This window comes from Erpetoichthys calabaricus, chromosome 18 (assembly GCF_900747795.2).
Source record: "Erpetoichthys calabaricus chromosome 18, fErpCal1.3, whole genome shotgun sequence".
Lineage (NCBI taxonomy): Eukaryota > Metazoa > Chordata > Cladistia > Polypteriformes > Polypteridae > Erpetoichthys > Erpetoichthys calabaricus.
The window spans coordinates 21,583,377-21,606,737 of NC_041411.2; the positions used below are offsets into that span (position 1 = coordinate 21,583,377).

Sequence of the window (23,361 nt, forward strand, 5' to 3'; positions counted from 1 at the left end):
AAGTCCAACATTTCACTTTCTTTAGAGGCACTCTGAAGCATCAGATGGTGTACAGGAGTTTGCTGCCAAAGACTACAGTAGTCCCATTTACACTTTAGGACAGAACACTACCATGTTGGCAAAGGAATAGTATACTGCTAAATAACAGTGCAGTGTTTGATATTACAGCATCACAAAGTGATGATGAAGGCCAAGACAAAAAGCATAACCAAATAATTAGGTTTTCCTTTTCATATGCTATTTCTCCAGCCTATTCCTGTCACCTGTCTAGAACTGCACCCAACAGCCATCGGTCATCTTCTGGGAGTTGTGCCCAATTTAGCCAAACTGTAACACAAGGGTCACCAAACACCACTTCCAGGCCTGGCTATAGGAGTGAATCTTGGGCTATGTACACACTAATATATTTTCTTTTAAAAACGTCACTTTTATAATGAAAATGATATCCGCTCCACACTAACATTTTCACAATGTTTATAGAAAGAATTTCTGTCCACACTAAAACAAGCAAATACACATATGACATACACATTCAGCTTCATTTGGAATGCGTGTATCAGTGAAAATCCTGCCAGCCAGGGGAGTTACTGTAAAACTGTAGCAACCAGTAAATAATTTGCTTTGTACACATGTGTGCAGTATTCAAAGTCATACAAAGAGCAATTAAAATGCATAGAGGTAAGCAACATAACAAGCACCATGGAAAGCAACCCTTCTATGTCCACTATGTTGAAGTAATGGTTTTCTTCTATAAAGGGTGACCAATCAGGGAATGAGAAGTTGTACTGAGCAAGATCCAGCCACGGAAGGACTACATGATAAGCCCAAACAAACTGGAGCACAATTACGGTCGTTATTTTCAACTGTCTACATTCTCACCGAGCTGGCGTTTTCAAAATTATACAGCTTTGGAGAACTTCTTTAAAAGTCTTCATTTTCAGGGTTAAAAATGCCAGGGTAGTGTGGATGAAAGGCAAAAATGGAGACTAATATCTGCATTTTTAAACAAAACCAGAGTAGTGTGGACGTAGCCTTAGTATCCCTGTTCTAGGTGAGGTTTGAGCAGCTTTGTTAAGAATCACCAGCAAAGTCTGCCACATCAATTTGCCATGGCTAACCCTAGCAGGCACATGATTTTGTGTTGCTGAGTGAATTATTTTAAGTCACTGCTTTAGTCTTACTTTGCTTGAGTGACTTATCAAACAGTTTGGTTACAGTATTATAAAAATAAATTAATATAACTATAAAGCACTTTAGTTTTTGGTTTTAGTGGTATTTGAAATTGTACTTTCCCTTCTCAAAGTTGTTTAATTACACCGTGACAGCACAGACACTATTTGACGCTTTACACTGAGTTACTGTTAGAATCATTTCTAATATCTACTTGTGAAAGCGGTTCTTTATTTATCTGAACACCTCTTGTATACAGCAATGTCAGCAATATCTGACAGATGATCTTTTATTTTGGTCCAGAAAAACAACAAGCAATATCTTTTTGACTCACAATGGTTAGTGTTCTCAGTTACAGGCCTGAAAATGATACTTTTGCACTTAAATTACCTATTCTTCCATTTTCCCAAACCTGCATCACTCATTACAAAGCAGTGGGGAGTCAATCATGTCCTGATAAATGAAGCTGTGCAAATTGGCTTAAATGGAGAGTCTAAAATGACCAGAGTTTGAAATATTCCCTGTGACAAACTGATGCCTGATCCTGGAATAGTTTCTGCATTGCAAATTGCTGTTTAATTGCATGTATTTACTTTATGGTTTTAATACAAAGAAATCGATTTTTTGTGTAAAACAATCTTAAACAAGAATCGCTCGAAAATGGCTCAACCGACTCACATGAAACTTGGTGTTTATATTCATCTTGGTCCCTGTCACAGTATGGGCTGCTTTTTTTGCCCCAGTCTACTGGAGTTTTTTTTTTATTAGGGGGTGCGGGGTTTGTTTCTTTGAGAATATTTGCTATGGAACACATTATTTTCTTACATTTTCAGTCCCAAATCAAGGATGCATTCAAACAAACTTTCACAAACGTTAACAGGATAAATTAAAGGTAGACCTGCTGTACTTACAAAGCAGTGTATGCACAACCTTAGTCCTGGCCCCTTGGCAAACTCAAGGACTTTGACAGTTAGATATTTTTGTTAAGGGTACACCCTGTCAGATTGAGTCACTTATATTCTGTAGAATGAAGTCAGTATGGTTTTCTCTTTTCCCTTCTTATTTATTTTCAAATAATATGCCTTCTAGAAAAAGAACCAATTTAAATCCAAGATCTGCCAATGCCAGAAGAAAGTGTGTAATGTGGTATTTGGAAAGTTATAGCTCTTCACAGCCACATAATAGAGGCTGAAATACTGACGGGTTACAGAACAGGTCAAATTGTTTTCATCACAAGAATACCTCTGATTCCCATAAATTTTCCTTTTTCTATTAAACATCTGCAATTTCCTATTTGTGTCTGCTTTGCTATGACCATAAACAAATCACAAGGTCTGACGCTGAACATTGTAGGCATTGACTTACATATGGACTGTTTTTCTCATGTGCAGCTTTACGTTGCTTATGTACGAGTGACATCAAACAGGTCTCCCTGCTTGTATACACTCCACAAAATACAACAAAAATGTGGTTTATAAAGAAGCAATTGTTTGACATCTGACGTTTATTCACATAAGATGACTTTTACATAAATATCAGTGTATTTTTTTATTTCAATCTCATTGTAACATTTCCATAAATACTGATACGCATTATTAAGTGAAATAAGTATTTATTTAAGAAATTAAAATAAATGCTGTATATTCTTCTGCAGTTTTGAAGTAGTAATCTAGCCATTATAAAGAGGTAACCCAGCTAGTTAACAAAAAAACTTAGACTTCTTGCTTTACTCAGCAGCAATATGTAGCATTTTAAGAGAATGACTCTAAACTATAATAACTGTGTATCCCTGTTGTTTACAATATCAATTTTTCCCTAACGTTTAATTTTCCATAATAGACCATTTTCTGGTAATACTGTATAAGTAACTAGTAATGTTACCTGTAGAAGACAAGTAATAGAATAAATCTAAAATATTTGATATTTCTTGCCTTACTCAGTGCCTTTCCTTGGTATCCATGCGTTTCTGAACCTCTCATGGCCGACGTTCCCTCTCTCGAGCGTGTGCCTTTAAAGCCTGCTTCACAGACTCTGTCATTTCAAGGCACCTTGCTTGGATCCTGTACACTATTATACTTTCAATCTTTGAATGGAAAAATGGTCATAGAACTCAAAGAACAGCACCAGTAAGCAATCATAAATAACTGAAAGACAACTGGTAACTTGGGAACACACAACTTTGACCTACTGTCACTGGCGTGGAAACGCTCAAGGTCTGGACCTTGTCTGTTTTTTCACACAGAGAACCTGGTCACACACCCTGAACCTCCAAATCAGAAGCACAGATGAGCAACAAGGAGAATTCTCTCCCTCAAAATAAACAACAAGGCATGTGACCTCTTACCTGCAGAATGAATGACTTCTTATTAAATAGGAACAGGCTCTTGGTCTCTCCCCTCCTTTTTGCCATTTTTGTGACAAACTGTCATCAGTTGCGCATAAAGGGAAGTATTGGCTGTTCCTAGCATTTATCCATTTACTCAATATACTTTAGGGTCATATGCTTCACATGCATTCTCTCCTAACTGAAAAGAGCTGAACCAGAATGAAAACCATAGAGCATGTTAGCATGCCAGGGACAGGGTTGTATATTTGGGTACATGAAACAAAGGGAACGTGTTAAATCCTGGTTCCAGATAAATCTTCAGCATAAAGGCACACAAATATAGATGGATATGAAACACACTATATGACAGATAGATAAATACACAGAGAAAATAGAGAGATAGATAAACTATTTCCTACATTTTCCTTCGGTGTTTTATTTAGGAGAAAAATTATAAAATTGAAATCCTCCAAATCTGTTATTTTTCTGCATTTGTTTATTTACTTTTTTAAACAAGCTGAATACTTGCTGTAGGATATTAGTGAAATTAACATAATACATTCGGTCAATGTAGCACTGCATTGGGATCTATGAAAGCATAAAACCACTTCTTCTATGAACTGAAACCATCGTCAACAAGTTTCAAGTTTATAATACAATGTAAATACAATGTGAAAACCCAACCAATCTAGACTACATTGACAAAGCTAAGAGAATAATAGCATATAAAACACATGGTTAATTCTTCATCTTTTCAAATCTACCATGAAAAGTTTAAGGCACATGATAGTTACAAACACATTTGCTACTAAGTAGTACGGTTACTTTATTAAACATCTTCCTCAGTAATATCTACAACAGTTAATTCATCCTTGTCCCTTGTTCTCTCAGTTGTGGTTTGCGAATGCTCCTTTTGTACTGGTACATTTAAAGTACATTTTAAAATATATTCAACAACAAATCCCTGGCCATATTTTTAATATATATATATATATATTTTATTTTTTTTTTCAACTGTTTGCTTTTATTAAAAAAAATACTATTCATACCCTTTGGTTGCACACTGCTAAACAGCCAGGGTCAGAGGTCATCATCATCATCTTAGGAAAGTAAAAATGTAGATTCACACACACACACACGCACACACAAATGTGTGTAAATCATATATACACACGTGAATATGTATATTTTTAAACACAGGCTGTAAAAATAAAAAATTTAGGCTGGTTAAGCTACTATTAAGTGTGTTTAGGAATTTAAAATATAGACTTAAGAAATTCACAATGATCACACAGAAATAAAATGCTACACTGCAGGCACATGCCATTCCTTTGTTTTCTTCTTTTCGATGAACAAATGTTTCCTTGACCAGCTCCTGGAGCGACCTCGGCCCTGCAATCCGATGCCTCATTTGAGTGTGCCGTGTGCCACCAAGGCAATTTCCCCAGTTGACTTAGGGTCTGCATTATTATACTGAAAAAGACAAAACACAACAGCAAGCTACCTTTCCACTCCTCCCTTACCTTCACACTGTAGAGAACAAATGGTGATGCTTGTTTTAGTCTGAATGCACGAATGCAAACCCCATTTTTTGCGTTAAGCATTACAGAGCCAGTTTCCTGCCATATACGCCTCATTGACTGAGAAGCAAGCGCAACTATAAGCAACACTAATATAAGATACGGCAGGCACAGGAGCTGACTTCACACAACACTCACTTCTGTTTCATGCGTGCTTACAAAGAGTTAAAAAGATGCATTATTAAAACCAGCAAATATTTTCAGTCACATTTAAATCACATTGCTGCTTATTTGTTAATCAGATTTTAACTTTTTTTTCCCTGTGTTTGGAACAATGGCAGTAAAAACCTAATGTGGCACCCTAGAGTCTGTCCTTATCTGACACATAATGTGTAAGTAGGTGTTTTAGATTTTGGCAATCAGTTTAAAAATTACAATATCTTAAAATTAACATAAATCCTCTAATTAAACAAACATGTTTTCAGCAATATTGCCGTTAATTCAGTTTACACAAAATGCCACCGCATGGCTGTTCACTAGCTTCTGAAGTGTGTTCTCACATTAGACAGACAGATTGCAGTGAGTCAAACGAAACATCTCTTTTATATTCATTTAGAAAAAAAAGAGAAAAACAACCCAAAAGACACTGTGTTGAAATGGACTTGTTAATTGGGATGAGTAGACCAATTGAGCCCCGCTACATGTTTCCAGTGTTAACCTTTTATGCTCTTAATACTTGGATGCGCAGAATTGGCTTTTTTGTACGTCTATGCACTAAGGTGCATCAAAACAGAATAAACATTGAGCTTACTGAAATAAAATATAATCCATTTGTACAAAGTACATTTCAAAGCTGCCTCCACTACAGAAAAATCAATTAGTAAAAATCAGAGTAAGTGGCACGCTCCGCACTCCCCATGTCTATGCTTAGTTTAAAAAATGAGCCTTGAAGGAGGAGCTGCACAGAGGCTTCCATTGCGCAATAATGCTTTCCATGAATAAAAATAGTCCAGAAGTTGAGACAAAGCCAGCACATTGCCATAAGAGCAGGCTCTACGCCTTGCGGTAAGTACAACCAGCCAATCCCACAACAGCCCCAATCTTCAAAAAAACTTGTCCTCCCTGGACTTAATACTCCCTCAAACCAACATTCAAAAACTCTCCCTCCACACTCTAGAACAAAAAATAAGGAAAAAATTTTTTTACAATTCCAAAAAAGTGCTGGCAAAACCCCCATATAATCTCAGTACATTTACTGATTTTTATTGTCTTTTTTTCCTTCTCAGAACCTCCTAAATTTTGTCTCCGATTCTCCATCACAGATCCACTTGACACGCTCCAATCTCACATTAGAAAAACTTAAGAATCCAGGCGGCTGCAGCAGAGTGCTTTTTGGCCTTTCTGGGTATATGTTATGTTATGTGGGAATGTAGACATGAGCAAAGGTTTGTAGCTTCTTTCTGAACTCCATGAATGTCTCTGCTGTGTAGTGATCACAAGTCTTCTCTCATTCTCAGGTTTTTATCCCTGTGATTTCAGCTTGTTGTTCCTTTACACTTTTCACTCCGCAGACTTGTCCATGATATAATGACCTCTGAATCTCATGGCAGTGGTGAAAGAAGAGATACTCCTTACTTTGGAGACTATGCCTGTCAAAAGAAAGACAACAGAACATGTGAAGAGTCTTGAGGGCCAAAGACCATCCTTACAGGCTTGGTGCATTTTAGTACATTTAGTTCACTTCAAACCTTCTGTCAAGTATTTACATCATATTTAAAAGAATTACATGTATATTTTTACTCTGCTTTAAGCCACCTAGGGAGGTGGGCAGCTTATGTTAACAATTCAGCTTGTTCACCTACTAGGAGAACACAGCAGAGAACCCACCTCCTCTGTTTATATCCCAGCCAGCATGACTAGCTCAGCTACAGGGGTAAATAGAAGAGGAAAAACATCTTTTTAGTCTGAAAACAGTCACATTGGCCATCTTGGCAAATGAGGAATTCAAAAAAAGTAACTCCTTCCCTTTATACTTCTTCAACTAAGGAGAGAGTAGCAGAGGAAAAATTCACAGCTACATACCGGTCAAAAAGACCATCTAGATTACCAAGAAACAGTAGGGAAAAATAAAAATGAGAAATGATTTGAAAGATGATTTATCTTCTCAGTCAGGAGACCAAGAAGGACCTACCATGCATGCAATTAGACCCAAGAGTCAACAGGCTGAGGTTTAGTGTCGCATGCCTCCACCAGATTCACTGACGGCCTGTTATTCCTGATATAGTTTTTCCTACTTGTATCACTCTGCAGCAACAGGTAGTGGGTTAACATCGCAGGAGAGTTAAAAAGTGAAAAAATAAATAAATAAATAAATATATAAAACATAAGAGGAGAGAGAGGAGCGGAAGCAAGTGTTAGTTCAAACATTAATAAAGCAGTCCAAATACATTTTAAGAGGAAATCAGACTTAAAGCATGCAATCCAACAAACAGGATAGACAACGGAAATTGGACTGTGAAAGCTAAGTACAGTATGTTCCGCTTCTTCAAGATATAAATTAGCTTTAGACCAAACACAACAGAAATCATCAAGGCAAGCAGTTAAGTGTTATTTGTGTCTTCTACTCCCTGTAGTTAATAAAGTGAAAAAATAGAAGTTATATCATTTTCTGAATGAAATAAAAAACTGTACCCATATACAGCACACAATACAGAAAATGTACATTTCTCCCAGAAAAACTCAGCTGTTAGCAAAGTACAGTAATTTAAATGTTAATAAATGTTTGGTTTCCTTAAGTTGTTTATAGATCAACTGATTTTATTAATAAAGCACATTATTCATCCAGAGACCACACTGGTTCAGGAGACTGACCAGTTTACTGACAATCTAAGCACATTTAGTATCCAGACTCCTGGCAAGAAAAGGTGCTCTACATCTGGGTTGAACTTAATGATTTGCTACAATCATTAGCTTTACTCCTGTTTTAGGCACATTAGAAACCTTAAGTTACAGAATGTTAATCTATAATGCATAAATTAATTGTACACCTTTTCTCCTGCTTATTTTGGTGCTTTATCTTGTTGCCAGAAGTTAAAGATATAAGAAAAAAGGGAAATTAGTTAGCCACAATAGCAGTCAACCCTAATGGTGACCATAAGTGAAGCTGCAGATTCCAGCTGCACTGTACAGGCAGTTAAGTGTAAACATATAAAGGCTATGTTGGGGATTTGGAAGACTCTCTTTAGGTTTACTGTATGTAATAAAGGGTCTGAAAATAAGAACTGGGACGACCTAGGACATTTCCACAATAAAAAAAAATTGGATGAGTCTAGCATCTCAATGAATCCATGGTTTTGAAGAGCAGCTTTTGGAATCCATACAGTGTGAGTAGAACAGACTAATATTCACTGGTTTTGGGAGTCTTTGAGACATGTAATCGATATGGATTAAACATTCAACATCATAACAAAATGTGCACATGCTCTCGACAGCAATGGCTTGCACCTTGAATTTCTTTGGAGTCAAGGAAACCCCATACTTTTAATCCTTCAAATATCTGGGTCACAACAATTTATTCCAAGATTCATCTTCAGAAATAAAATGCTTTTTAAATTTCTCCCAAGTCTGAAAGCTTTCACTTGGGATTCTCCTTAAAATGTGGTAATGATATACTGTACTTCAGGAGTCAACACTCTTGGTACCCAACATGTAGAGACCTTTATCACGTTTAAGGGTTCCTGAGGAATGGATTCAAATGGCAAACACCCAATCTCTGCAACGTCTACTGTCTCACACACTCTTGTTTCTTCCTTATGATTTACACAAGATTGTCAATATTTTCTTCTGCAGTCAAAGTCAAAGGCCAGTTACACTCAGGGTCAACTCTGAGATACATCCTGCCACAATAAAATTCTGCAGCCCACATCTTCTCTGTGGCATATGAATGGACACTCCTGGTATATTTTGACAGGGTTAGAATGACTCTTGGAAAGCATATTTTTCTCTTACATTGAAATTTAATGACAGCAAAAAACTTGATTTTGCAGTTTCTAGCAATCATTCTGATTTAATTCTAAAACAAAAAACATTCAGTATAAACCACAAACTCTAAAAAATGTAATTCATATATTCTACAAGACAGGTGTTAATGTAGAGCCAATTTAAACAATCAGGATTATAAGATAACTCTTAAAGGTCAAAACATTTTGATCACTCCTAATATCTGATATAGGCTACATAGTTGAATTTCTCAAAATTTACTAGTTCTCCAACTTTGTTCCACTAACTATACTGAATCACTTTATATAAAGATAATATAATAAAGCTGTAAATATGTTTTTAATAATAATGTACCTCTAATTAATCTAACACAGGTCTAAGAGCAGGATCTGAAAACCAAATATAAAACAGAAGTAAACCCTAGATGGAATATATTCTTCCAAAACTGTACATCAGATCACATCTCTCTCTCTTTCTTGGTTAGACCATGAAAAATACATCTAGGAGACAAGCCATCTCTAGAGTACAAAAAACACACATATCATGCAGTGTTAGGGTCTTCATTAATGTTTATCTTTTATTAACTGTTTTGGGATAATAAAGGAGTTGAATAAAATCACTTGATATTATAATGTTTGATACACTACTAGGTTGTTGAGTAATTCTGCTGAATTAAATGAATACTGACTTATTTGCAATTGAAACACTGTATTTGTAGTACTTAAAATTAGAAAAGGTTCAATTTACTCAACAACAAGCCAACTCAAGGATTTCTCAGTGTATGACAGCTGTTTGTAAAACTGTCCGCAACTAATATTCTTTAAAGATATCATCACTTTTAGTTATAACCACTTCAGTATCACCACTTAAAAATCACATGCACCTTTGTTTTGTTTCCTTAACTGATTCTACAAATATATCCAGGCCACGCTTGGTACTGTGGTTAGTTTTCATGTGCTCTGTATTGGTCATCCACTATTATCTCACCAGCAAACAATCCTTCAGTTCTAATTATTATGTCTTTGTTTTGGATAAAAAAAATACTTGTGCACAGCTCATCCAAATAACCACAAATAAAGTGCCCTCCATCAGTCAGGCAATAATAAAGTTAAAGCCCTTCTACCTTTAAAGGTTCTCGCTCTGTTAAATCTCCTCGACCATCTTCATTTTTATACTTGCACTCTTTATTCCTGTGGTCAATTGTTGAATATGCATCTAGAAAAAACAAAGAGAAATACAGAGAGGGCATTCAATCTTGTAAATTAGATTACAATAAATTTTGTATGGGGTGTGCTGTTGTCCACAACAGCAGACTATGTTTAGAGATATTTAGGGTCAGAACAGTGCAGCAATTATCATGAATGTCAAATATAAAGGAAAAGGTAGTAGAGAGTATCTACAAAATTACACTGCTGTATTGAAGAGTAAAATTCTTCTCTAGTCCTTATAGTAATAAGTGTATAATTATTACTTATGTAACGATACCCAAATTCCGTCTGGGACAAAAGTGACAGAACATAACCGCTAACTGCATTTTCATAAAAAAATCATGAGGAGTTCCAAGTCTGTTTTTGTAACACTAAGTATCCTGATCTAAAGGTATGAAACATCCCCTCTTACAGAATGATTTGAAAGATCATCATAACTACCTAATTTTGTAAAAAAAAAATAAATAAATAAAAAAAACATAATCCAACAAAAAGCTGAGTTAACACAGTGCATTCATTTACTGATTATTTGACAAATGCTGATAATAATGGTGTAAAATACAGTAAGAGGACATTCAGACCTAAACTACTCGTCAATTCTGTGCCATACTACTTTCAAAATGTTGATTTCATGTATGTGCTACTATGACCTATCCATCCATTCATTAATCAACAAGTTCAAGGATTAAAGATTCAAGGCAGGAACCAGCCCTGGGTAGGGTACCAGTCCACATCGGGGTATACTCACTTAACATAAATAGCAACAGTCACTTACTGTATATGGGTCACCTTAGAATCATAAATTAACTTTCACTTCATGTCCTAAAAATCCTGCCCTCTCAACCTGTATATCACAAGTCAAAATAAACAACACAACTTTATTGCACTTTTAATAATCTCTGTTCACAGTCTGTGTGTTGACTACCCTAAATCATGGCTAACGTACATATTTCACACACTCCAGAACTATCATTATACAGTAATCCTGCACCAAGTGCAAAAACGAGTGCATGTAACAGATTCTGAACATTGAAGGTGATGTGCACAGCTAGACATGCTAATTGTGACTTACCGGGGCCAAGCTCATCCATTGGTATCATATCACCGTTGCTTGATTTCTTGTTTCCTGAAAAGCATTCACAGTCTGTTTTCAATCTTCTACAAGATGTGTATTTCTCATGAAGCAGTATTATTTGTTCACTGGAGTGATTTATTCAGAAGCATGGCAGCATCATGGGTGCATGGCGCGAGTGTCGCATGTATATGACCCCAGGCTGCTTCAGGTTTTGAGGCCTTGTTTTATGGACTGTTGAAAAGCTCTATTAACTGTCACAAGCCCATACTTGATATTACTGATATTATTTTATCTGCACAGAAATCCTCTTTTCTATTGTCAAGTGTAGTGTGAAAGAGGTGGAAAGCCACTTTGGGCTTTTTGGATTGGAATTCCAATTTAGAAGAGGATTACTTTTTTTTTTAATTTCATTTGAAATATAAGGACAACTTCTACACAATGCTCACCTCATTTTTTACATTTATTATACTACAAAAATGGTGACAAAATGAAAGGTATCAATCTCAATCTTTGTGACTTTTGCCCAAGGAAGATATTGCCCTGGCATAAATTGGCATATATTATCTTTAAGGCAAAGACAAAGGAAGACATAACTGCTTTTAACTGATGTGCTGCACATGGTCCAAACCCCAAACTACACATTAAGGTGACACTTTGTCTGTGCCTGACAAAGATGCACTGACCTTGGTTTCTCTCCATCAAAGGCAGTGTGCTGTCATCATAGCCTGGTTTTCCTCCTTTGGAACCTTTTGGAACAGCAGCTGCCAATGGCTTTGAAGTATGTGAAAACAAAACAGCTGAATTAAACCACACTCTGAACTGTAGACCAATCATTAGTAAATAATTTCAAGCTAAAGACAAGCCAAAGAGCATAAGCAGATGTATCATGATGGTTTTAGTTAAAAAGATAGTATAGGCAACCAAAACATCTCTTTAGCCATATGCACATATATTTAGGAAATATCCATCTGGCAGAAAAGCAACCACCTGGCTTGGAATTGTTGGACTGTTTTCCCTTCCTATTCTCAGTGACACTGTATAATTTCTACAAAATCAAAATATAATGGTCAATCTATTATAATGGAATTCCTTACCATAATGCACCTTCCCTATCTTACTTCAAGCCTGAACTCAAAGCATTTCTCTTCTGTTAATGCTTTCTTGTCTAGACATCCTAGATAGTTATTTTTGTTATACATCTTGTTATCTAGAATGTTAAAATGTATTCTGTTATTTTTACATGTTCTTTAACTCTGGGATGGACAATGTCATTTTCCAAGCTGTGGTGTGTTCGGCTAGTAACATTACTTCAAGAGAGCCCCACCTGAATCAAAAATCTAATTAGATGAACAGGCTCAGTTATGGGGTGCACAGTCACAACCCCCTGGAAGTAATAGTGGAGGACAGAATGAAACCAAAACTGTGTGCCATTATGACCAATGCTGCACATCCTCTCTAACACAGTAGCATTGTGGACTTTCAGCCAACAAAATTTTTTAGAAGAAGTGTGTCAAGAAACACTACTGGGGCTCCATCATACCTACTTCAAAACACTTTTATGTTGCCTTATTGTTATTGTGTGTTTTTTTATCTTTAACAAAGTTAAGAGTTTTTTTCTATTTAGCAATTCTGGTACCTATGTTTTGGTGATAATCTTTATTCATTTATTTGTATAGTTATTAAACTTTTATAAACAGCAAAATTGCTAAATATCTCCCTTGGCTTAAATAAAGACTCATCTATCTGTTGATAGCTCTGTGTTTTACTGTCTTCTGATTAACATTATGTGTAGCAACCTTACGTCTGAAAAAGGTGCTATGTAAATACTAGTATTTGGAAAAGAGCTATAAAATATTAATAGCTAGAAAACAAAATGCCTTAACTTTTTCATTGGCAAAATTAATCTTATATTGGTATTGCTTCTCAGGTGAGACACAATTATCTTCCAACTGGTTTCTCACTGCTGTTTAAACAAGGCAGAATTATGTAAAGATTGTCACATTGTTTTTACCTATATATTATGTGCAAAAACAACACCAGTTTCACAGAAATCCACTGCTCACCAGAATAGACCACATGGCCTAGTGTCTGAGACTGGTTTAGCCTCAGAATTGATTTACTGTGCTTCTGAAAAAAGTTCTTTATCTGCCAGGACTTAAAATGTGAAACAGCGAAACAACTGTACTTTGCACTTGTAATTTGTATGTTTTAGGAAAATGCATACTGTATATATAAACATATTTCCATGTTTCTTTGTCAACTCACCTGTATTTTTCACATACATCTTGAGCCACTTGTTCACTTAAAAAAAAAAATCACATGTTGACTGGGGCAAATTCTTCTGAGAATCAGGATCAGGCCTACCTGAAAGTGAGATTTATTCCAGCCTTCTTTATGTAATGTGTTTCTCAGCTCCTTGTAACTCCACACCGTCTGCAGGACATGGGATGCTGCCTTTGTCTCACGTGAAGACTGGCTGCATTATGATGAAACAGAAATAAATGATTAGTTACACTAATAGAATAGACAACACATTTCCAAATTTGTTCAAACCGTTTTGTCTTACTCATATTTTAAATTAGTCAATCCCATTCTAGCATCATATCCATCCATCCATTGTCTCCCGCTTATCCGAGGTCGGGTCGCGGGGGCAGCAGCTTGAGCAGAGATGCCCAGACTTCCCTCTCCCCGGCCACTTCTTCTAGCTCTTCCGGGAGAATCCCAAGGCGTTCCCAGGCCAGTCGAGAGACATAGTCCCTCCAGCGTGTCCTGGGTCTTCCCCGGGGCCTCCTCCCGGTTGGACGTGCCCGGAACACCTCACCAGGGAGGCGTCCAGGAGGCATCCTGATCAGATGCCCGAGCCACCTCATCTGACTCCTCTCGATGCGGAGGAGCAGCGGCTCTACTCTGAGCCCCTCCCGGATGACTGAGCTTCTCACCCTATCTTTAAGGGAAAGCCCAGACACCCTGCGGAGGAAACTCATTTCAGCCGCTTGTATTCGCGATCTCGTTCTTTCGGTCACTACCCATAGCTCATGACCATAGGTGAGGGTAGGAACATAGATCGACTGGTAAATTGAGAGCTTCGCCTTGCGGCTCAGCTCCTTTTTCACCACGACAGACCGATGCAATGCCCGCATTACTGCGGATGCCGCACCGATCCGCCTGTCGATCTCACGCTCCATTCTTCCCTCACTCGTGAACAAGACCCCGAGATACTTGAACTCCTCCATTTGGGGCAGGATCTCGCTACCAACCCTGAGAGGGCACTCCACCCTTTTCCGGCTGAGGACCATGGTCTCAGATTTGGAGGTGCTGATTCTCATCCCAGCCGCTTCACACTCGGCTGCGAACCGATCCAGAGAGAGCTGAAGATCACGGCCTGATGAAGCAAACAGGACAACATCATCTGCAAAAAGCAGTGACCCAATCCTGAGCCCACCAAACTGGACCCCCTCAACACCCTGGCTGCGCCTAGAAATTCTGTCCATAAAAGATATGAACAGAATCGGTGACAAAGGGCAGCCCTGGCGGAGTCCAACTCTCACTGGAAACGGGTTCGACTTACTGCCGGCAATGCGGACCAAGCTCTGGCACCGATCGTACAGGGACTGAACAGCCCTTATCAGGGGGGCCGGTACCCCATACTCTCGGAGTACCCCCCACAGGATTCCCCGAGGGACACGGTCGAATGCCTTTTCTAAGTCCACAAAACACATGTAGACTGGTTGGGCAAACTCCCATGCACCCTCCAGGACCCTGCTAAGGGTATAGAGCTGGTCCACTGTTCCGCGACCAGGACGAAAACCACACTGTTCCTCCTGAATCCGAGGCTCGACTATCCGACGGACCCTCCTCTCCAGGACCCCTGAATAGACTTTTCCAGGGAGGCTGAGGAGTGTGATCCCTCTGTAGTTGGAACACACCCTCCGATCCCCCTTCTTAAAGAGAGGGACCACCACCCCGGTCTGCCAATCCAGAGGCACTGTCCCTGATGTCCATGCGATGTTGCAGAGGCGTGTCAGCCGAGACAGTCCTACAACATCCAGAGCCTTGAGGAACTCCGGGCGTATCTCATCCACCCCCGGGGCCCTACCACCAAGGAGTTTTTTGACCACCTCGGTGACCTCAGTCCCAGAGATGGGGGAGTCCACCTCTGAGTCCCCAGGCTCTGCTTCCTCATTGGAAGGCATGTTAATGGGATTGAGGAGGTCTTCGAAGTATTCCCCCCACCGACCCACAACATCCCGAGTCGAGGTCAGCAGCGCACCATCCTCACCATATACAGTGTTGACACTGCACTGCTTCCCCTTCCTGAGACGCCGGATGGTGGACCAGAATCTCCTCGAAGCCGTCCGAAAGTCATTCTCCATGGCCTCCCCAAACTCCTCCCACGCCCGAGTTTTTGCCTCAGCAACCACCAAAGCCGCATTCCGCTTGGCCTGCCGGTACCTATCAGCTGCCTCCGGGGTCCCACAGGACAAAAGGGTCCTGTAGGACTCCTTCTTCAGCTTGACGGCATCCTTCACCACCGGTGTCCACCAGCGGGTTCGGGGATTGCCGCCACGACAGGCACCGACCACAGCTCCGGTCAGCTGCCTCAACAATAGAGGCACGGAACATGGCCCATTCGGACTCAATATCCCCCACCTCCCTCGGGATGTGGTCGAAGTTCTGCCGGAGGTGGGAGTTGAAGCTACTTCTGACAGGGGGCTCTGCCAGACGTTCCCAGCAGACCCTCACAACACGTTTGGGCCTACCACGCCTGACCGGCATCCTCCCCCACCATCGAAGCCAACTCACCACCAGGTGGTGATCAGTTGACAGCTCCGCCCCTCTCTTCACCCGAGTGTCCAAGACATGTGGCCGCAAGTCCGACGACACGACCACAAAGTCGATCATCGAACTGAGGCCTAGGGTGTCCTGGTGCCGAGCGCACATATGAACACCCCTATGCTTGAACATGGTGTTCGTTATGGACAATCCGTGACGAGCACAGAAGTCCAATAACAAAACACCGCTCGGGTTCAGATCAGGGGGGCCATTCCTCCCAATCACGCCCTTCCAGGTCTCACTGTCATTGCCCACGTGAGCATTGAAGTCTCCCAGCAGAACGAGGGAGTCCCCAGAAGGTATGCCCTCTAGCACCCCCTCCAGGGACTCCAAAAAGGGTGGGTACTCCGAACTGCTGTTCGGTGCATACGCACAAACAACAGTTAGGACCCGTCCCCCCACCCGAAGGCGAAGGGAGGCTACCCTCTCGTCCACCGGGGTAAACCCCAATGTACAGGCTCCAAGTTGGGGGGCAATAAGTATACCCACACCTGCTCGGCGCCTCTCACCGGGGGCAACTCCAGAGTGGTAGAGAGTCCAGCCCCTCTCAAGGAGATTGGTTCCAGAGTCCAAGCTGTGCGTCGAGGTGAGTCCGACTATATCTAGCCGGAACCTCTCAACTTCGCGCACTAGCTCAGGCTCCTTCCCCTTCAGAGAGGTGACATTCCACGTCCCAAGAGCCAGTTTCTGTAGCCGAGGATCGGACCGCCAAGGTCCCCGCCTTCGGCCACCACCCAACTCACACTGCACCCGACCTCCTTGGCCCCTCCCATAGGTGGTGAGCCCATGGGAAGGCATCATATCCAGTCATTCCATAATAAGGGATTTAATTTTTAATTTGTATTTATTTCAAATGAAAAATTCAGAGGAGGGCGGCACGGGAGACCTGGGGACCCGGGTTCGCTTCCTGAGTCCTCCCTGCGTGGAGTTTGCATGTTCTCCCCGTGTCTGCGTGGGTTTCCTCCCACAGTCCAAAGACATGCAGGTTAGATGGATTGGCGATTCTAAATTGGCCCTAGTGTGTGCTTGGTGTGTGGGTGTATTTGTGTGTGTCCTGCAGTGGGTTGGCACCCTGCCTGGGTTTGGTTCCTGCCTTGTGCCCTGTGTTGGCTGGGATTGGCTCCAGCAGACCCCCGTGATCCTGTGCTCGGATTCAGCGGGTTGGAAAATGGATGGATGGATGGAAATTCAGAGGAAAAAACAAATGGTAGGCACAGTATGGTGAATAACGTCAAGAATGCAACATTTAGCAATGAGCAATTTAATTGACTGATAGTGTGGCACCACTGGTTATCAAGCTTAGCATCAGCTTTTGATTGCCAAAAAGGAAAAATGGTTCCCATTTTTAACAGTTTTTTTTGAGAATAAATTAAAAGCTGCATAACTATGAAACTATGACATAAAAGAATGTTTAAAACCCAAATTACGAGAATTGAATTATTTTATTTTGATTGTTTTACCTAGTACTTAACAGCATTTCAATCAAACTGTTATCATTTAACATGTCCAAAACCACTTAACAAAACAAAGTCATACTGTCAGCCCTCGATTCCTGTTATACAAAGTAGAGCAGTTATTATCAAGATGTTCAGAGATCTTTCAAAATGAATCCAGCAAACTGCTGCCTGCTTGCTCATCTGTTCTCTCTCTTTCAAATTTTGGCCTTTCAGATATCTGTCCTGATTCCCACCATAGATTATTATCCTTTTAGCATGGAAGCCTTGGAGTGAGGGTCTCTCAAGTGACACAGAACACATCCATCATATACTTAAAATTGCACTGTGACTCTGTCCTGCAATCTATTTCATTATTTTGTTTTCAAGTAAAACTGTACACCAGCAAATGAAAATAAATTGGTTAAACAAGTCTAAACTGCAACAGCTAGCATCATTAAGCCATTCCTGAGCCAAACAAAATGAAAAAGTTTGCCTATTTCTGAAAGCATTGCCATCTTAAAAGCATAAATCCCTAGATCAAAAGAGCTGAAGCAAAAAAAAAAAAATCTTTCTTAAAAGATAAACAACTATATCAGTAATTTTTAACTCAACACAATATTAACTATTTTATTAGGTTATGTATATACTCATTTTGTATATGGCAAACATGTTAATTAAAATATGCAACAATCAAATACATGTTTTAATGTAAAATAAATCTAATAAGAGAATGAAACTGAATGATGTCAATTGAACTTGCCTTATTGGCAGGGTCTCTTTGACAAAAGAAGCATTTCAGGTTAATCCCTGACAATCTCTTTTTTAATGAAGTAAATAAAAAGCTGCATGAAACAATCTTTTGCTGTATACACTCTTGCATGGTGCAGAAGAATATGTTCTTTTGGCTTTTACAAGAGCAACGAGATGTCACTTATTGCTTATCGTCTATCAGTACACAGGGGGATTTTCACCTCTAGGCAGTGGTGGTGGTTCTCATAGGAGGGTTTGCAATTGTGATGATACATAACTGCTCTGAGTATGAAACGCCACCAAAATTTCCCCCAATATCTTGGAATGAATTGCAAAATGAGGACTTGGAAGCATTTACTGTGATGGTGCCTGTGTGCGTCATTTTTGTCCACTTGCCTTCTCTTTTATGCAATTTTTTCAAAAATATTCAGGAATACTTCACTTACTTGTTCCTTTATTGCAGGGGTGTCAAACTCAGTTTTAGGAGAATAGAATTAGTCAACAAACAGCTTGTATTACCACCACTTTTACTTCACAAACACAGTGCCTCTGTGTTCATTACAATTAATGATTCTGCCTCACATCTGTTTTGAAACTGTCATCTCTTTTTATCACCTTTTGTTTTCTTGGACAATGCACTGGGTTAGTAAAGTCACCAGCGGCCAAAGGACCAAAATCAGTGCTGAGAGGAAAAATGACATCAGTGCCAGGACGGGCTCTAACATTTTTTTGCTGCTCAAGGCAGAGCTGTACATGGCATCTCCTTCCCCAAGCCACTCTAATGGCAAAAAAATTAGCAGTATACTGCAGTATTAGGTAAATGAATGTAAATTTCACTTAGTATTTTAGAACCAAGTGTATGTTTACAAAATGTGTAAACACAAATTATATAAAAACAACAATATACATGTTAATTGCTTGACGGTAGTTCAACTTTACACACACATAATAGTAGTATTACAGTTCTCAACAATTCTATAAAATACAAATCACTAAGATTCAATACTGCCTTTTTTATCACTGTCAACTTTACAAATTTAGAAACAATTCTTTTAAATCCATTGCTTGGGCTAATTCACTGATAAGGCTGTTAAGAATGATATGAATCATAGGGAGGAGAGTGTATGTAATATAGGGAACACATGACTGCCACGTTGTATGATCTGCTTTTTCTAGAATTTTAACTAATTTCACAAATTTATTCACTTTATTACCAATATAGAATAATAATAATCATACTTATATAAAACAGGCGCAATATACATAGTATTATAAATGCAGTTCAAGAAGTGTCTCATCTGGTATGGCCAAAAATCTTCAAAATTCTTAATGGGAGCATAAAATATCTTTCTAAAACTGCTCTTAATGACAAGGCACTCTGACTGCAAAATAAAGGAAGAAACAGAGAAAAATATTTTATGAAAATTCTGCATCAGTGTCAAAATTAGCATGTAAAATATGTAAGATTAAGAACAAACTTGCTAAAAGGGAAAGTAACACCTGCACCTGAAGAAAATGAAACAAGGATGTTAAGTATAAACTGTGCCTCTGTGAAGTCAAGTACACTGCATCCTCAGTTTTGGAACACCACTCATAAAGGGCACGAATAGTGCTCCTGGTCAGCGCATGAAGTCTAGTAAAAGCAACAGTCCGGAGACAGGAGAAAATTTAGCTAAAGCGGAGTACATCGGCATTAATGTGGGTCACATTAATGTGTATGTTAGGTAGATTTCCCAGTGGTGGCTTGGTGGTCTTTTGGCCTGGAACCCCTACAGATTGTTTTTTCTCCAGTTTAACTGGAGTGTTTTTTTTCTGTCCACCTTAGCTGACTCACCTTATCATTGGCCCATCTTTCCCATTATTTAGACAGTAATTAAAAAAAAAACAAAAAGAAGAAAAAAAAAACAATTCTATATTTAGGGACTCTATTTCTTTTTACTATATAAGTGTACATTACATTTTGTACTGTATACTACTTCTGCATTATTTTTCTGCATGTAAATAAGATGGTGATAGATCACACAGGCCACATTAGGAGATAGTCAGAAACGGACAGTGATCACATTTAACAAGAGTGGAAATGCAAATGTGTTTCCAATCTACATAGGAGAGTCAAAGGTTGTGTATGGCAGTGGCAGCAGTCAGGAATGATGCGTAAGAATGGCCATCCATGACACCTGTGCAGCTTTAAAAAGTCACTCAAATTGCAGTAGCAGTGCAAGACTATCACAACAGTTTTGGCATCATTCTAAAACACTGAAGTTATTTATGGCACAGTGTGGCATTTCACCTTCTTTCTACTTTTTCTTGTTGGAGAGTCAGTTTTCATTTTAACTACTGGTTAGCCATTGCCTTGCGCAGTGCAGAGCAGGTAAGTATAAGCAGACACTGAGGGTACATTTTAATGGCATTTGTAAATTTAAAATATTTATGGATAGAATCTATATATGAAACACAAGTTAGATGGACTCTTTGAGAAAACTAACATCATTGCAAAATGTTTCCAATATTGTTGAATCAGGCTGCATTAAAAAGGTCCAGCCCACAGGCCTTGAGTTTGATATGATAGTTTCTAATTTATCAATCCTTGTATCTTTTATTCAAATAAAAAGAAGCATCTATTATACATATATATATATATATATATATATATATATATATATATATATATATATATATAAATTATATTGGTGCATAATTTTATTAAAATTACAGTACTTTGATCAAAAAGAAGTGAACAAATGTGTGAAAGCATTGTTGCTTTTATTCATATGTGTAAGTTTGTGTATTCTGCTGTGTGATGTAATTTTAAATGTTTTATCAAATATATAGGGCTTAACATCGTCACTTTGGTTCCATCACTGCTGACTTTCTCATTGCACATTCTACAGTTAGCGTATCTTTCATCTTCACACACTCGAACTTACATCTACAAAGCAGACATTGTAGCAGCCACAGGTTTCTTTGGGATTAATAAATCATTCATGCTCATCTCCCAGATTGATTCCAACTTGATTCGTTCTGATTACAAGACAGGGATGTTACCGTAGAGGTAAAGCAGAATTTTAAAACTCCTATTTAATGCACAGCTGACCTTGTACAGCGGTCAGAGTCATTACACTATTTCTTAAATTGCTTACCCACATAAAGGACAGCCAGGAAGTGCAATACACATATGATCAGGTTACAATTTATTTTAATAATAAAACTCACTAGCAATTGGCATTTTACATGCAAATCTGTTGTCTGTACATAATGAACAAAAAAAAGGTCAGTTATGATACACTGATAAAATAACAGTGCATTACTAAACTGGTTAACATTCTTGGCAACCAGCAGTCAAGAAGTGGTTGTCAGTTGCCTGAAAATGGTTGTCAATGACAACACAGCAAGCATAAATGTCCAGTCCTGATGTCTGTCTATTCGTGTGCCCTGAGATGAAATGGTATTCCTTCCAGGGTTGATTTCCACTTTCTGATGTCCACTGTAGGAATATTCATCAGATCCCCCAAATTTCATAAGCAGTTAATAAAATGGATGGATGGATTGATGGATATAATTACATAAAAATCAAAACACACAACTGAGCAGGATTATGGCCATGGGGGATTTGTTCTGCTGTTGTGAATCTAACCAGACAATTACTCTTGTTTACACTTTAAAAAACACACATCATTTCAACACTTGACATGCTCACTTACACAGAGACTTTTGAAAGTCAGATAATAAAATAAAAAATCTATTTAAATGACTACAAATACTACTACAAGCTAGGTTAAGAAACACAAATGGGAAATTTCACCTAGGAAATCATGTAAGAAAAAAACAGAAATAACCCAAAAGAAAAAAAGTTTCTTTTTATCAAAAGAATCCTCCTTAAATCATTTCCATTAAAGCAACTAACTGTGTTAACTATCAGCCATTTGAGCAGGCACTTAAATTTGTCAGATTACAAACACCGTGCTAGCATCTCTAGTAAACCATGAACAAATATTCCTTACATATAAAACGGTTACAGATAATTATTAGCTCTGATAAACCATTAAGTTCCAGCAGATCCTGCGAAGAATCAAGACAGAAACTCACCCATCTCACTTACCTGGTTTTGTTGATAGCCACTAGCTTCTCCACAGCCTGTGCCTGTATGAGGGATCTGGCATTCTCTGAGCTGTCTGTTACAATCTCATGGATTGTATTAAGAATGGCCACCACTGTATCTTCTTCTAAGTTCTTGGCAGGCCTCTGCTGGCCACTGGGCAGATTACTGACAAGATCTCGCATAGCATAGCTCCCTGGGAACAAAAAGAAACAAGGTTAATAAACAAAACAAACATATCTTTGATTACGTTCTCAAAATTGTATAGGTCTCTGTTATTAGCAATGTAATAGAATATTAGTTTATTGTCTTTCAGTGTATTAGCAAGGGGATTTTAAAATGTAAATGTAAATAATTCATACCAATCAAATCCTTGTTGCGCCTGTCGATAGACAAGTTTCGGAGGGCAATAGCCACTGCACGAACAACCTTGTCTGAGTCAGAACGAAGCAGCTCTACCAATACTGGCAGACCCTTTTCTTTGCGAACAGTCGCTCTTATGTATGTAGACCACTACAAGCCAAAAACAAAACAAAGAAATCAACATTATGAAAAAGTAGTTGCTGCCAACAACACACACAAGAAATGTCAAAATGCTGTTTCAGTGCCAAGGAATTCAAGGTTTTCACCAGCTACAAGCAGCGATATAGCACTTGGTTGCTTTATTTGTTTCCCCCAAAGATGCTCATTTACAAAATCTCATTAAGATATATTCTGCACTGCTCCTTTTCAATGTGTCGAAGTGTTTGATTCAACAAGTAAATTATCAGAATTTGTTCGTTACTCTTTGTACAAAACAGTAAGAGAGAAAAAATTTCACTGCATGACTCACTTATAAGTGTACTTTGAGTTTCCAAGACAAACATGAAATGTAAAATGTCATACAAGTGTCAGTCCAGTTCAGGAAGTTGCTCTGCTGACATGTGTAAATTTTCAGACTTAGTCACC

The 23,361-nt window shown here is 38.8% G+C and overlaps 1 protein-coding gene across 22 annotated transcripts in view; it reads right to left on the reverse strand.

The window, feature by feature from the left end:
• Window positions 1-3,974: 3,974 nt before the first annotated feature.
• arvcfb (ARVCF delta catenin family member b) overlaps window positions 3,975-23,361 on the reverse strand; it is a 319,610-nt gene continuing 300,223 nt past the window's right edge. For 18 of the 22 annotated variants that reach the window (XM_051921266.1, XM_051921264.1, XM_051921265.1 and 15 more), the window contains 8 exons: window positions 22,776-22,926; window positions 22,417-22,609; window positions 13,663-13,774; window positions 11,982-12,069; window positions 11,296-11,349; window positions 10,139-10,230; window positions 7,208-7,320; window positions 3,975-6,665 (listed from right to left, as the gene is read on the reverse strand). In XM_051921266.1, coding sequence (XP_051777226.1) covers window positions 7,219-7,320; window positions 10,139-10,230; window positions 11,296-11,349; window positions 11,982-12,069; window positions 13,663-13,774; window positions 22,417-22,609; window positions 22,776-22,926 — 792 coding nt within the window. In that variant the 3' untranslated portion in view covers window positions 3,975-6,665; window positions 7,208-7,218. The remainder of the gene's footprint in view (window positions 6,666-7,207; window positions 7,321-10,138; window positions 10,231-11,295; window positions 11,350-11,981; window positions 12,070-13,662; window positions 13,775-22,416; window positions 22,610-22,775; window positions 22,927-23,361) is intronic. The other 4 variants (XM_051921272.1, XM_051921269.1, XM_051921270.1 and 1 more) reach the window with 3 other exon arrangements.